Raw genomic sequence first — 14,849 nt, 5'->3', positions numbered from 1 at the left:
TAGAATGACATTTCCTGCTTCACATTTACCGGGTTACTACAATAAAATGTACAGAAATACAAAAAGACATTGATTCGGTGGAGGAGATCTAGATTAAAGCTCAAATATATACCCATACCTCACTCTTCTCAAGCAGGAGAAGCTATTTGATTAAACAGACATTGAGCCCGATTATTATTTTCTACTAATAATATATTGGCGTTTCTGTCAAGTTGTATGGATGATTTATTTTATCGTATTTATAATAAAGCAGCTTGTTGAGCCGGGCAGTTTGAGTGTGTCCGGATTGGGAAGGTACAGTATGAGCACAAGCTTTGTTTCTGCATATGGGCTCTAAATACCACTGATGTATTAGATCAGGACGAGCCTTTGTCATCTATGTGGAAAGCAATCTGTATTGTGATAGCTATTTATCAGTGGTGTGGGAAAACCTATGAATAAATGTTACGTTCATATAAAACAAGTCACTCGCCACAATCCAATAGACCTGATTGTATATACTGTACAGTGATTGTATATACAGTGATTGTACCGGTATATACAGTGATTGTATATACAGTGATTGTACTGGTATATACAGTGAACATTTACTGTGTTTCTATCTGTTTAAAAAGTGTAAATGCTGTAACTCGGGGGTAGCAAACTCCAGTCCTCAAGGGCCACCAACAGGTCAGGTTTTCAGGATATCCCTGCTTCAGCACAGGTGGCTCAATCAGTCCCTGCGTCAGCACAGGTGGCTCAATCAGAGGCCTAGTCAGTCTTCGACTGAGCCACCTGTGCTGAAGCAGGGATATCCCGAAAACCTGACCTGTTGGTGGCCCTTGAGGACTGGAGTTGGCTACTGCTGTAACTTGTACTGTGGAGGTTTCTGTAACCATTTTACCTACATTGAAGAATTGTAAAACTATCTTTCCGCTCTGCTACATGGTGCTAGTGCTGATGTATTTCTATTGTCTCGTTATGGCCCCGATTCAATACATAATGAAGCCTATTGAATGCGTAATTACAGAAGCTTAAACCTTCCTGAGCATGTGGAAGACAGCTTAGCACCCCATTGAGATGTCCCATACCAAAATGCTTCATCTATTAACTCTTTGTGGAATCCAGACGCCTGGCAGTAATTATCTGCTAATAATTACTGGTGAACCTTCTACCTTCAAATATCTGCATGAAATAACTATTTCATTGAATGACTTTGTGTATGTGCAGGTCATGCGGTTGGAGAGATCTGGACTTTGAGGCCCCTGATACAGTATATCGGTTCTGAGGAACAAACGTGCCAAATGCATGTGCATAAAATTGGACTACAATGACTCCACTCGGACACTGGAGGGACTGGCGAAGGTCCGGTAAGAGGTAGCTGAGCGTGCTCGGCATGTGCTGACATTGACTTGAATGGAAGTTAATGCTGATCGAGCTTTGATTTCCTCTATCAGAGCTTTGTGAATCCCTCCCCCTGCCGTTATGGCATATACACCACGCTCCGGAAACGTGACCATTCAATGAACACTATAAGAGTACTGCAGCCTAGGACATGCATTTCATAGCATCAATATAGTATAAAGCTACTCTGCAAACATGCTGCCTTGCCCATTCAGTGAGGACGTGTGACGTGATGATAGGGCAGAGTTAAGGTAGCCATGTATTAGAATTGTAAGCTCCCAAGACCAGGGTCCTCATTACCTTCTGTGTTTGTTTGCGATTGTCTGTCCTTATTTAGTATGTCGTTCTGTTTATGTCAGACACATAACTCTGTACCCGCATTGTACTGCGCTGCGGAATGTGGCGGCGCAATGTGGTGGCGCTTTACAAATAAACGATAATAATAATAATAATGCTTGTGGTCTGTAATTTTTCCTCCTTTTTCATTTTGACAAATGGTTTTTAATATTGCTTTTCTCTTGCTTTCATACATTTAGTAGTATATCTAGTGATTTATAGCTTAGTAAGAAGGGAGACCCAAACACATGTAGTTAGTCCTAAATGTATTCCCTTTAATAACACATGACATGTGGTAGCTTGTGGCACAGAGCAAAATCAATGCACAAATCCTTCTCCATCACTACAAAGGGTCAGAGCCTCAAAGGTCAAAGGCCCTTTAATGACTTTATTTTCTAATATTTCCCCCTTTATGCAGTGATCCCACATGTGGGTAGGATAAATATATATATATATATATATATATATATATATTTTATATATATATATATATATATATATATATATATATATATATATATATATATATATATATATATATATATATATAAAATGAAACGTGCCTAAGCCAGTAGATCTCACAGAGCATGATTATCACTGCCTTATTATAAGTGGGAGGTAGCTCTCTACTATGTACTAAATAAGGGGGCTGCTGTTGTGATGGACAATGCTTCCCTTATTCCTTGGCGCCATTTATTTGGGGGTATTTGGCACAGTCCTGTTCCAGATTACCACCCAGTTCAGGAAAACTTTTTTTAAATATTTATTTTGGAGATAGGGCTGCAGCTTTAGAAAGAACAACTATGCAGTGAAAAGACCCCTCGCCTCTTGTTATTTTAATAGGGTTGTTATGTTACAGAATTGCACTTTTGTTATTGTCCATGGGTTACAGATTAAGTCATGTTAAACAAAGACTCTTTGTGTCTTCATACACAGCTGTCGTGCCATTAAAGTTCAGTACCAAATGTCATTACATTACAACAGCAAAACCCAGATCTCACTTATACAAATTAGGACATTACTGCAGGATCAACAACCTTGGTAATATAATAATAATAATAATAATAATAATATATAAATATGTTGCTAAATCAGTGATGCCCTTTACTTTTTATATTACATTTTCCGAAGTTTGGTGCGAAATCCTATAAATAATACCCCTAATGTTTACTGTTCCAGGAGGAGCTAGCCAACAAAATAACACAACAAAACATCAACAGCCCCCCTGCCAGTTCTAGTGTTACACTGAAGGGGTTAAATAAATAAGAAAAAAAAAGTTTCATATTATTGATCTGATTTGACCTTGTATTACTCTCCTATCTTTGTATCCCATTTTCACATTCTCTCCCTCTAATAAGTTGCTTTTCTTTCCCCTTCTCTCTCTACAATGCATGACTGTCTTTCCCGTTTTATAACTCCGGTCTTCTCTCCTCGAGGCTGGCTTTCCTCGTCTCTTTCTCTCTAATGTTCCCTGACTTTCTGCTTCTATTTTGGCCTCGAGTTCCCATGGATCACTAGGAGCATGGCAGAACCGTCATTGTCATAGCTGCCCCCACGGGGGGTTACTCATTAAACTGCAATACTGCTGTCCAGTGGGAACCATCACGACCTTGACGGAAGGTAGGGGAGCGCAAACACGTGGATAATATGTGAAAAAGAGAAATTAAATATATAGTGTAATAACGTCAGAACCCAGGTGGTTAATGTGAACTGAAGGGGTCTTTAGATGTTACACTCACATTCTTCCCAATCAATAAAAGCCTTTCCAGAAACTCTGGCAGTGATGTAATGATGCTCTGTAGATGTATCTTCCTCCAAAGTGGGGATATCCCTCAGGGTATGCGGGGGTCATGTGTCGTGGAATGTGGAAAGAAATTAGATAATGGTGCACACCAATGTATATAAAGGAAGAACTTTATCAAATAGCTGGTGGAATAGCACTTACAATATAAATATAACATACAGGCATGTAAAAAATGGGTGAAGCGTGTTGGGCTCTCACCCCCTCCTTCGCTTGGGACTCTCTCCCGTCGCCTCACTTCCGGTCTGCGGCGCTCGTCTCAAGTAGATACAGGAGGGTTCCCTGGAGCTGACCAGGTAGAGAGTGTGGCTGCAGGCTTCACGTATCGACTAAACGTGTCAAGACTCCTGACGAGGTGGATGACGCGAAACGCATAGAGTCGACACGTGAAGCCTGCAGCCACACTCTCTACCTGATCAGCTGTCCAGGGAACCCTCCTGTATCTACTTCAGACGAGCAGCGCGGACCGGAAGTGAGGCGACGGGAGAGAGTCCCAAGCGAAGGAGGGGGTGAGAGCCCAACACGCTTCACTCATTTTTTACATGCCTGTATGTTATATTTATATTGTAAGTGCTATTCCACCAGCTATTTGATAAAGTTCTTCCTTTATATACATTGGTGTGCACCATTATCTCATTTCTTTCCACATTCCACGACACATGACCCCCGCATACCCTGAGGGATATCCCCGCTTTGGAGGAAGATACATCTACAGAGAATCATTACATCACTGCCAGAGTTTCTGGAAAGGCTTTTATTGATTGGGAAGAATGTGAGTGTAACATCTAAAGACCCCTTCAGTTCACATTAACCATCTGGGTTCTGACGTTATTACACTATATATTTAATTTCTCTTTTTCACATATTATGCAGGTGTTTACGCCCCCCTACCGTCCATCAGCGTTGCTCCCAGAGGGACCACCGAAGACCGTTCCCGAAAAGGGATTTTTTTGAGCTGCATTATTTTTATTTTATATTCAAAATTTGTCACTATTGTCACTTTATATATCATATTTTATATCATATCACCATTCACTATTTCTATTGACACTTGGTTGTATTTATTGCACTTATTTTCTTTCACTAGGAGCGCTGTTTTTATTCATTCTTTCACGGAACCATCACAAGTCAGTCAATGAGAGTGTCTTTGCAATAATGCCCCAATCAAGTCTGCCGGCTGCCTCGGCCGGGCCTGGGAAGTCAACTTGATTCCCTGGTCCAAGTTCTTGAGTGAGGGGGGAGAGGAAGGGAGAAGGCGTTGCTGGTGGACACATTTGTTAATGGTAGAGGTGTAGACGAGGAATGGCCAACTCCAGTCCTCAAGGGTCACCAACAGGTCAGGTTTTCAGTGTATCCCTGCTTCAGCACAGGTGGCTCAATCAGTGACTTAGTCAATGACCTGTGCTGAAGCAGGGATATCCTTAAACTCTGATATGTTGGCGACCCTTGAGGACAGGAGTTGGCCACCACTGGTGTAGACTATCTTCCGGAGCATAAGGGGGGTGGGAGGGGGGTAGAATTGGGGGGGGACAACATCTTTTTGTCAAGTGAGGAGGGAGTGTGTGTGGGGGGGGAAGCTTGACCAGTCTAATTGGCACAACCGTATAGGGGGTTATGCTCTAAAGTGTGTTAGTGCTGATATGGCGCCAACACACAGACTCTTCCATTGACTTAAATCAACGTGTGTGCGTTAGTGCCTGATCGGCCCAAACGTGCTTAAAAGCATAAGCCCCGTAACGATGTTCATCTGCTGTGCTTCTACTTTTCACCTGGAACTTCCACATCTTCCGTGCAAGCGCTGACTGTGTCCTACAGACTGCCTCCAACTCTGCTACCGAGCGCCCAGCAACAAATACTGCCACCAGATAGCCCACTCACAAACCACCATTATTTGGTCATCATTGGCAAGCTCATAACCAGGACTGTCATGTACAGCCCCCAGCTCCTTCACGTTACTACTTAGCAATGCGGTGCCAGCCCATCAGAAAGCGAAGGAGTTCCAGTACTGTATATACAGTATGCACGTAGCAATAAATCATTTGGCCATGTAATGTTTTCTTATACTTTTTTTTTAGGACAATTTTTTTAATCGTTGAAGTTCTGTTTTGTTACATTTTTAAGTATAGCCTGACCTCATAGCACAAATAACACCCTGAACACTACAGAACACCACACATACAACAGAAGGACAATACTGTATGTATGGCTTTTGGTATGTGGTCACACCGAACTGGAGAAAGAACGTTAGTGTCCCGGGACAGAATGATAAAGCAGCCCTTAAACCATTAACAAACGCTGCTTTGTTTACAATTTTGTTCTAAACAAAAATGAAACACAATGAAAGATTTTAACAAACGAAGTACAGAATGTGACCAACATAAAGAGATGTGAGTGGGATTGGAAATCTGCGATTCTCAACTGGCTTCCCAAATAACCACATTTTTGTGTGTGATGTTTCCTTTTATCCCGTTATTAGATAACAATATGGCTGCCAAGTCAGCCTCTCTCCAGAGAGCCAATGGAAAGCCTTTACAGCACCGGGAACATACTATCGCATTCTTCTGGCTCACACCAGTGTGTTATTGGGGAAGATAATTAAATCTATGTGTAATTCGGATTACTTGTACAATTGCTTCATCTACACACATTTGTGATCTTGGGCATTACAGAAAAACTTTTCTAATCTTAACAAACTCGTATGAAACAACATCTATAAACAACTTCCATGCTCAACTCGCTGAACTAATCTAAAGAATCTTTAAAACATTGCTATTTATTTATCAAATGTTTAACCCGGAAGTACTACATTGAGTTACCTCTCAATGCTATTTTACACTAACCATGAGTGGGAGAAGTTTCTATGAGGCAACAGGAAAACTAGAAATTCGGGATCAAGCTTCCTGCTGTGGTGCATATTTGAGCTGGATTTTTTGTTGTTGTAGATTTGATATATGTGGAGGATACAGTAGATTCTGAAAACTTAAATAGATGTCTGGGTAAGAGTAGTTAGCCGACTGAGTGGGCCTGGCCTTGCGGCCATATTGTTTCTCCCTGACAAGGTTTCTATTAAGGAAATTTCAAATATGTCAGGACTGTTGGGTTAATGTAGTGTATGTGTGCACGTGTTCGGGTGTGCGTGTGTGTGCACGTGTTCGGGTGTGCGCACGTGTTCGGGTGTGTGCGCGCGTGTTCGGGTGTGTGCGCGCGTGTTCAGGTGTGTGCATGCGTAAAAACAGCAGCCTGGATAGCTGCTTTCAATTAGACATTTTTTTTAACACAGCAGATCCATATACACATTTGTTACCAAAACATTTACAGAAGTACACAGCAAATCAATGAGAAAAACAAATGATGCAAATGTGACTATTGCAATCTTTAAAAATGTAATTTTATACTGTTTTTGTTTAATGCGGTGAAACTGGCGTGATATGAATTGTTTTCGTAAATTTGGTATGTGTTGCAAAGAAGATTTCACACCGACAGTTGCCACATGAATGTTACAACATGTGTGTTCTTCCTGTTATTACCCCGTCTATATGGACTGACTCTCGTACTGAATTTATTTTGGATGTACTTGTTCAGTTACAAAGCAAGAAGCCCAGTTTTACCACTGCCTCCAGGTCTTGCAAAGCCACCTGGTCCCACTCATAAACATGACAACTATTGTGTTACTGCAGCTGTTCCTCACATCTACTTTATCTTCAGTGTTTCAGAGCTTCAAATAGAAGGAAATTACACACACAGGCGGATTTCCTATGTAGCAGTACTAGTACTATCCTTAGGACTCCATAAGATGTCTTATTGCTGCCACTTCACTTACTAAAGACCTGTACAACCTCATACAGCAGCTGTACAGTGGTGAAGGCTCCCATGCCATGTTATGGTCACACATGCTATATTATAATGTGGAGGTAGCCATACTACCAGAGCTACGCAATGTCTTCTGGAACACCGGCTTTCACTTGGACCCTTAAATTACCCTTTAAAATCAACGCACCACCTACTACCAAAGTAAAATAATCACATGCATATGACTAATAGCTGAATTAGCATGCCATAAAAAGATACACGAAATCAAATCAAGAACAACCAGGGTTAGTCTGCTGCTGTAAAGTGCACACATGGGACAGAATTTCGAGGGGGGGGGGGGCATTTTGGTGGGGAACTGAACCTGTAGGACAGGGGTGGCCAACTCTAGTCCTCAAGGGCCACCAACAGGTCAGGTTTTAAGGATATTCCTGCTTCAGCACAGGTAGCTCAATCAGTGGCTCAGTCACAATGACTTAGCCACCTGTGCTGAAGCAGGGATATCTTATAATACCTGGCCTGATGGTGGCCCTTGAGGACTGGAGTTGGCCACCCTTGCTATAGGAGATACTTCTTAGCATTTGGGGTATTAACCCGTTTGAGGACCCCTGACTGAATATGAAGCCTCTGCTCACAGTCCGGATTTACACTTCATACAGCAAATACAAGTATCACTTGTGAGCACATTCACACGTCTCAGACAGGTCTGCAATGCTGCTATTCCCCATTATCTCCTAGCATACAGTGCTTCCACCGCAGCCAGGGATTCTGGGAAATGAAATGCAAATGAGCACACTGTGTCACCTTTTGCTTCAAATCAAATGTAACATGGTATGGTCTTTATATGGACACATTCATTAGGACTTAGTCAAAAGGGGCAAACTGACTTCCTCTTTACCATGCCAAAGCCTGCAGGTTTACAATATTTGCTACCTGGGTTTCTGCACTATAACTGTTTCATGTTATATAGAGAGATAAAGAGACAGACATAGGCAGTAAGCAACGTAAGATGCCAGAGGAGTCTTCCAGAAGATGTCATGGGTAGGACCCGCTATGGACATATTAAAGTCACAGAACATCTCATGACGGTTTGCAGGAATTTTCATGACGCCCTTTAGTTGCATTAGGAAACTTTAGTAGATACAGTGGTATGATATCTGCCATATGACACCATATGGACTGGCCAAGCCATCATGTATGACACCTTCAGGAACACAGCATTATAAATCTGACCTATAGTTTGTTAAATATAACAAATATTTACAACTAACATAAATAAAATCTCCCAGATACAAACAAATCCAAACTGCAACCTTTTGAACCTGGATATGCTGAAAATGTTTGAATAAAACATGTGTTTAAACGTTTAGTTACCGCTGTAGAAAGCTGCATTGAGTTTTATGCTAATGTAATACTCTCTGTCTCTATATATAGTCTCTATAACTAGGACTACTAGTACCCTACCCAGTCTGCTAATGTTGTTATACAGATTATGGTAAATCTCACAATACAGACAATGATGTTTCTTGCCTATGTGACAGGAAAGGATACTGTATAACTGTGTATCTAGGTGCAGGTGATGTGAGGACGGTGAGTGTAGGAGGATAGGTCGGTTTTACATACAGTAGATAAACAAAGCATTGACAATCAGTTCATTAAGATGATTCACCAACTATGTAGGCAGAATGTCAGTCACATACCTGCTTGCTGCCAGCTGTTCTAGTGGGCAGTTAACTGTATATTTAAGGAACCCCTTCAATAATAAGCTCTCTGTCCTAGGCAGGCAGTCACTAATTAATTGTGCACCTTGCATACAGGTTGACATCTATCTAGATATGAATTTGATATTGTGGTATGGGTACCTATTGTGAAAAAAAGGGTTGGCAGAGAGTTATGGTTTTGGTCCCAAACACACCAGGTTGGATGTTCAATGTCCACCTCAACCACCTCCACTCTCTGCTTTTTGGGCAAGGTATTATCTTCATGTGCCCAGCCTTGCCCAGCACATAATTCAGTTACATTGCTAGCAAGATCTTTGTTGTCCCTTGTAGATTGGGCTCTCAGATATGTTCTGTCTGTGTTTCTCTACTGTTTACGTGAGCAGCATCTTTGCAAAGTGATGTTACATGGAAAGGTACAATGTTAATGTATGAATGTTGTATTATTATTTCAGGATCTGTACCTGCTGGAGATTCTTGACCTGCCATGATATCCTTTAAGTCACTACCAGCCCTGACCTGAAGTTCCCTCACTGCACCTGCTGCTTGCAGCTCTCTCCTCCCCATCACACATCCCTCTCCTCCCCATCACATCTCCCCGTCTCCTCTGCCATGGCCAGATTACAATGTATAAGCATATACAAGGAGGCCAGCGGTGTTATACCAGGAGCTGTCTGCCCTGCAATAAGGAGAGTCCACATCGGTGGCCACTGAAGCCACACCGAGCTGCTGCCATTACAATGTGCTTGTAACTTTCAAATCACTGTGGGGATCCGGGCAGCCATAGAAATGAGAATGTGTTGTTGTGAGCAGCGGTATAAAGGAGGAGCGGTGTGGGATGCACTAAGTGATACATATGGATACAAGCCTCTCATTCAGTGATACAATGTTCCAGGCCAGAGTGAGGGGGAAGCTGTGGTGCTGCATCCTACACCCTGCCCTATAATAATGTACCAAACCCCAGCTAGCACCCACGGGAGGGGACTTACCGAAGGGAGAGGCGGGGGCCCCCCTCCGGCCCATCTTCCCCCGGGCAGAGGAGCAGGTCTCCCCGTGTGAGCAGTCAGGGGGCGCTTTGTTGCTGCTGTGATGGCATGTGCAGCTGCTGGCTGAGCAGGGACCGCCGGCCTGTGTGTGTGTGTGTGTGTGCTGAGCACAGGATGGGGCTGTGTGTGTGTGCTGAGCACAGGATGGGGATGCAGGGCTGGGTGAGCAGGGGAGGGGGCTGCAGGGCTGGGTGGGAGCTGGGAAGGGGCCGGCTCTCACGGTGATTGGTGGGCGGTGAGACGCTAATCCTTGTGCTGCCTCCCGTGATTGCTGCTGATCTGCACTAATAATAATGCGTGGGGCTGGAACACAGGCAGAGGCAGTGCTGCTGCCACTCAGGGGGCAGGGAGGAGGCTGGGTGAGGGCAGGGAGGAGGCTGGGTGAGGGCAGGGAGGAGGCTGGGTGAGGGCAGGGAAGAGGCTGGGTGGGGGCAGGGAAGAGGCTGGGTGAGGGCAGGGAAGAGGCTGGGTGAGGGCAGGGAAGAGGCTGGGTGACGGCAGGGAAGAGGCTGGGTGAGGGCAGGGAAGAGGCTGGGTGAGGGCAGGGAAGAGGCTGGGTGAGGGCAGGGAAGAGGCTGGGTGAGGTCAGGGAGGAGGCTGGGTGAGGGCGGGGAAGAGGCTGGGTGAGGGCAGGGAGGAGGCTGGGTGAGGGAAAGGAAGAGGCTGTGTGAGGGCAGGGAAGAGGCTGGGTGAGGGCAGGGAAGAGGCTGGGTGAGGGCAGGGAAGAGGCTGGGTGAGGGCAGGGAAGAGGCTGGGTGAGGTCAGGGAGGAGGCTGGGTGAGGGCGGGGAAGAGGCTGGGTGAGGGCAGGGAGGAGGCTGGGTGAGGGAAAGGAAGAGGCTGTGTGAGGGCAGGGACGAGGCTAGGTGAGGGCAGGGAAGATGCTGGTTGAGGGCAGGGAAGAGGCTGCGTGAGGGCAGGGAAGAGGCTGCGTGAGGGCAGGGAAGAGGCTGCGTGGGGGCAGGGAAGAGGCTGGGTGAGGGCAGGGAAGAGGCTGGGTGAGGGCAGGGAAGAGGCTGGGTGAGGGCAGGGAAGAGGCTGTGTGAGGGCAGGGAAGAGGCTGGGTGAGGGCAGGGAAGAGGCTGGGTGACGGCAGGGAAGAGGCTGGGTGAGGGCAGGGAAGAGGCTGGGTGAGGGCAGGGAAGAGGCTGTGTGACGGCAGGGAAGAGGCTGTGTGAGGGCAGGGAAGAGGCTGGGTGAGGGCAGGGAAGAGGCTGGGTGACGGCAGGGAAGAGGCTGGGTGAGGGCAGGGAAGAGGCTGGGTGAGGGCAGGGAGGAGGCTGGGTGAGGGCAGGGAAGAGGCTGGGTGACGGCAGGGAAGAGGCTGTGTGAGGGCAGGGAAGAGGCTGTGTGAGGGCAGGGAAGAGGCTGGGTGACGGCAAGGAAGAGGCTGTGTGAGGGCAGGGAAGAGGCTGGGTGAGGGCAGGGAAGAGGCTGGGTGAGGGCATGGAAGAGGCTGGGTGAGGGCAGGGAGGAGGCTGGGTGAGGGCAGAGAAGAGGCTGGGTGAGGGCATGGAAGAGGCTGGGTGAGGGCAGGGAAGAGGCTGGGTGAGGGCAGGGAGGAGGCTGGGTGAGGGCAGGGAAGAGGCTGGGTGAGGGCAGGGAAGAGGCTGGGTGAGGGCAGGGAAGAGGCTGTGTGAGGGCAGGGAAGAGGCTGGGTGAGGGCAGGGAGGAGGCTGGGTGAGGGCATGGAAGAGGCTGGGTGAGGGCAGGGAGGAGGCTGGGTGAGGGCAGGGAAGAGGCTGGGTGAGGGCAGGGAAGAGGCTGGGTGAGGGCAGGGAAGAGGCTGTGTGAGGGCGGGGAAGAGGCTGGGTGAGGGCAGGGAGGAGGCTGGGTGAGGGCATGGAAGAGGCTGGGTGAGGGCAGGGAGGAGGCTGGGTGAGGGCAGAGAAGAGGCTGGGTGAGGGCATGGAGGAGGCTGGGTGAGGGCAGGGAAGAGGCTGGGTGAGGGCAGGGAGGAGGCTGGGTGAGGGCAGGGAAGAGGCTGGGTGAGGGCAGGGAAGAGGCTGGGTGAGGGCAGGGAAGAGGCTGTGTGAGGGCAGGGAAGAGGCTGGGTGAGGGCAGGGAGGAGGCTGGGTGAGGGCATGGAAGAGGCTGGGTGAGGGCAGGGAAGAGGCTGGGTGAGGGCAGGGAAGAGGCTGGGTGAGGGCATGGAAGAGGCTGGGTGAGGGCAGGGAAGAGGCTGGGTGAGGGCATGGAAGAGGCTGGGTGAGGGCAGGGAAGAGGCTGGGTGAGGGCAGGGAGGAGGCTGTGTGAGGGCAGGGAAGAGGCTGGGTGAGGGCAGGGAAGAGGCTGGGTGAGGGCATGGAAGAGGCTGGGTGAGGGCAGGGAAGAGGCTGGGTGAGGGCAGGGAGGAGGCTGTGTGAGGGCAGGGAAGAGGCTGGGTGAGGGCAGGGAAGAGGCTGGGTGAGGGCAGGGAGGAGGCTGGGTGAGGGCAGGGAAGAGGCTGGGTGAGGGCAGGGAAGAGGCTGGGTGAGGGCAGGGAAGAGGCTGGGTGAGGGCAGGGAGGAGGCTGGGTGAGGGCAGGGAAGAGGCTGGGTGAGGTCAGGGAAGAGGCTGGGTGAGGGCAGGGAAGAGGCTGGGTGAGGGCAGGGAAGAGGCTGGGTGAGGGCAGGGAGGAGGCTGGGTGAGGGCAGGGAAGAGGCTGGGTGAGGGCAGGGAAGAGGCTGGGTGAGGGCAGGGAAGAGGCTGGGTGACGGCAAGGAAGAGGCTGGGTGAGGGCAGGGAAGAGGCTGTGTGAGGGCAGGGAAGAGGCTGGGTGAGGGCAGGGAAGAGGCTGGGTGAGGGCAGGGAAGAGGCTGGGTGAGGGCAGGGAAGAGGCTGGGTGAGGGCAGGGAAGAGGCTGGGTGAGGGCAGGGAAGAGGCTGGGTGAGGGCAGGGAGGAGGCTGGGTGAGGGCAGGGAAGAGGCTGGGTGAGGGCAGGGAAGAGGCTGGGTGAGGGCAGGGAAGAGGCTGGGTGAGGGCATGGAAGAGGCTGGGTGGGGCAGGGAAGAGGCTGGGTGAGGGCAGGGAAGAGGCTGGGTGACGGCAGGGAAGAGGCTGTCCCCCACAGGGACATTTTCAGAGACATGGCTAGAAAATGTTGCACCGCCTCACATTCCAGAAACGTGGTAATCGGGTGTCTGCCGCCTGCCACAGATGTAATAACAGATCAGACCAACATGCAATCATTGGTGCTAAAAGCTGAATGAAAAACTGACACATCCTATTATGTATCAAACAACAACTCATGCCAGTGGTGGACGTGTGATATTACATGGGGCACACAGAGGACCAGTTATTATTTACAGACATGCCCTTTGCACTTCTTTCTTCATTGTAGAATAGTTTTAAATCAGTCACAAGAGCTCAGTATTCAGTAATACACCTGTACGTTACCCATTGTATGTATGTATGTATGTCTTTATTTATATAGCGCCATTAACGTACAGAGCGTTCACAGCAGTAATACACGTGACAATCATATAAATAACAAATAATAGAAATAACATGGGAATAAGCGCTTCAGACATAAAATTAATATTTTGGAAGATGAGTCCCTGCTCCGAGGAGCTTACAATCTAATTCTTCTATTCAACAAACGACAGAGAACCCCAATGCTACATCCAATATGACAAAAATACACCAGTAAAATACTTATATATTCTCTTGAAAAAGGGTCATTTAGTTTAACCCTTTGGCCAAAGCGTTAAAAACTTGCGAGCCTCGTCAAGGCATGACCATTAGCAGGTCCTAACACTACCAGATAAAATAAAAATATACCTCTATTATGATTAAAATTCTCATTTACCTCTATTAGGAGGAAGAAAGACCACATTAGATCTATATCCAGTAGAATGAAAGGACCTACTAGCTTTTTTGTTTTGTGTGTTTTTGTTAACTTATTCCCAGCTGTCTCTGCTGTTGGAGGTTGGGGGCTCCTCCTTCCCCGGTTTTAAGCCCGCCCCTCCCCACTTCCCAAGTTAGGAGGTCCTTTCATTCTGCTGGATATAGACCCAATGTGGTCTTTCTCCCTCCTAATAGAGGTAAATGAGAATTTTAATCCTAATGGAGGTATATTAGTATTTTATCTGGTAGTGTTAGGTCTTGCGAACGGGTGTCTGCCTTGACGTGGCTCGCAAGCTTACAATGCTTTGGCCAAAGGGTTAAACTAAATGACCCTTTTCAAGAGAATATATAAGTATTTTACTGTGTATTTTTGTCATATTGGATGTAGCATTGGGCTTCTCTGTTGCTTGTTGTATACATATGTCATGCTCAATAGCTCTCCTTTTTGACACATATACATACATATATTTTGTGGGGGCTTAGGGGTTCCCAAAAAGAGCTTGCTGGGGTTTTGTGTGTTTTGTTAACTAATTCTTCTATGCCAGGGGTGGGCATATCCAGTACTCCAGGGCCAGCTTTAAAGGATGTTCCTGCATCAGCACAGGTTGCTCAATCAGTGGCCCAGTCTTCGGCTGCACCACCTATGCTGAAGCAGGGATATCCTGAAAACCTGACCTGTTCTTGGCCCTTGAGGACTGGAGATGCCCACCCCTGCTCTATGCATAGCTGATTCACATGTACACACATGGCCAGATCACCCTTTACATGTACAGTATAGTAGCACACGCAGGGTTTAAAACACCACAATAGAAGCATCTATTCTCTGCACTTTGAAGGCGACATGAAAACGAGACACATTGTCATTAACAATGCAGTAGGCAGCCGGACACTCACAAAACTATTTTATTATTACCAAAAGGAGTAAATCACC

The 14,849-nt window shown here is 47.2% G+C and overlaps 1 protein-coding gene across 1 annotated transcript in view; it reads right to left on the bottom strand.

The window, feature by feature from the left end:
* The window catches only part of SLC44A5 (solute carrier family 44 member 5), a 107,684-nt gene extending 97,457 nt beyond the window's left edge, over positions 1-10,227 (bottom strand). The window contains exon 1 of the mRNA XM_075615787.1: positions 10,035-10,227. Coding sequence (XP_075471902.1) covers positions 10,035-10,068 — 34 coding nt within the window. The 5' untranslated portion in view covers positions 10,069-10,227. The remainder of the gene's footprint in view (positions 1-10,034) is intronic.
* Between the last annotated feature and the right edge of the window lie 4,622 nt (positions 10,228-14,849).

Source organism: Ascaphus truei, chromosome 10, assembly GCF_040206685.1.
Source record: "Ascaphus truei isolate aAscTru1 chromosome 10, aAscTru1.hap1, whole genome shotgun sequence".
Lineage (NCBI taxonomy): Eukaryota > Metazoa > Chordata > Amphibia > Anura > Ascaphidae > Ascaphus > Ascaphus truei.
Note: the sequence above shows the minus strand (reverse complement) of the source record. Positions and strands in the feature narration are given on the sequence as shown.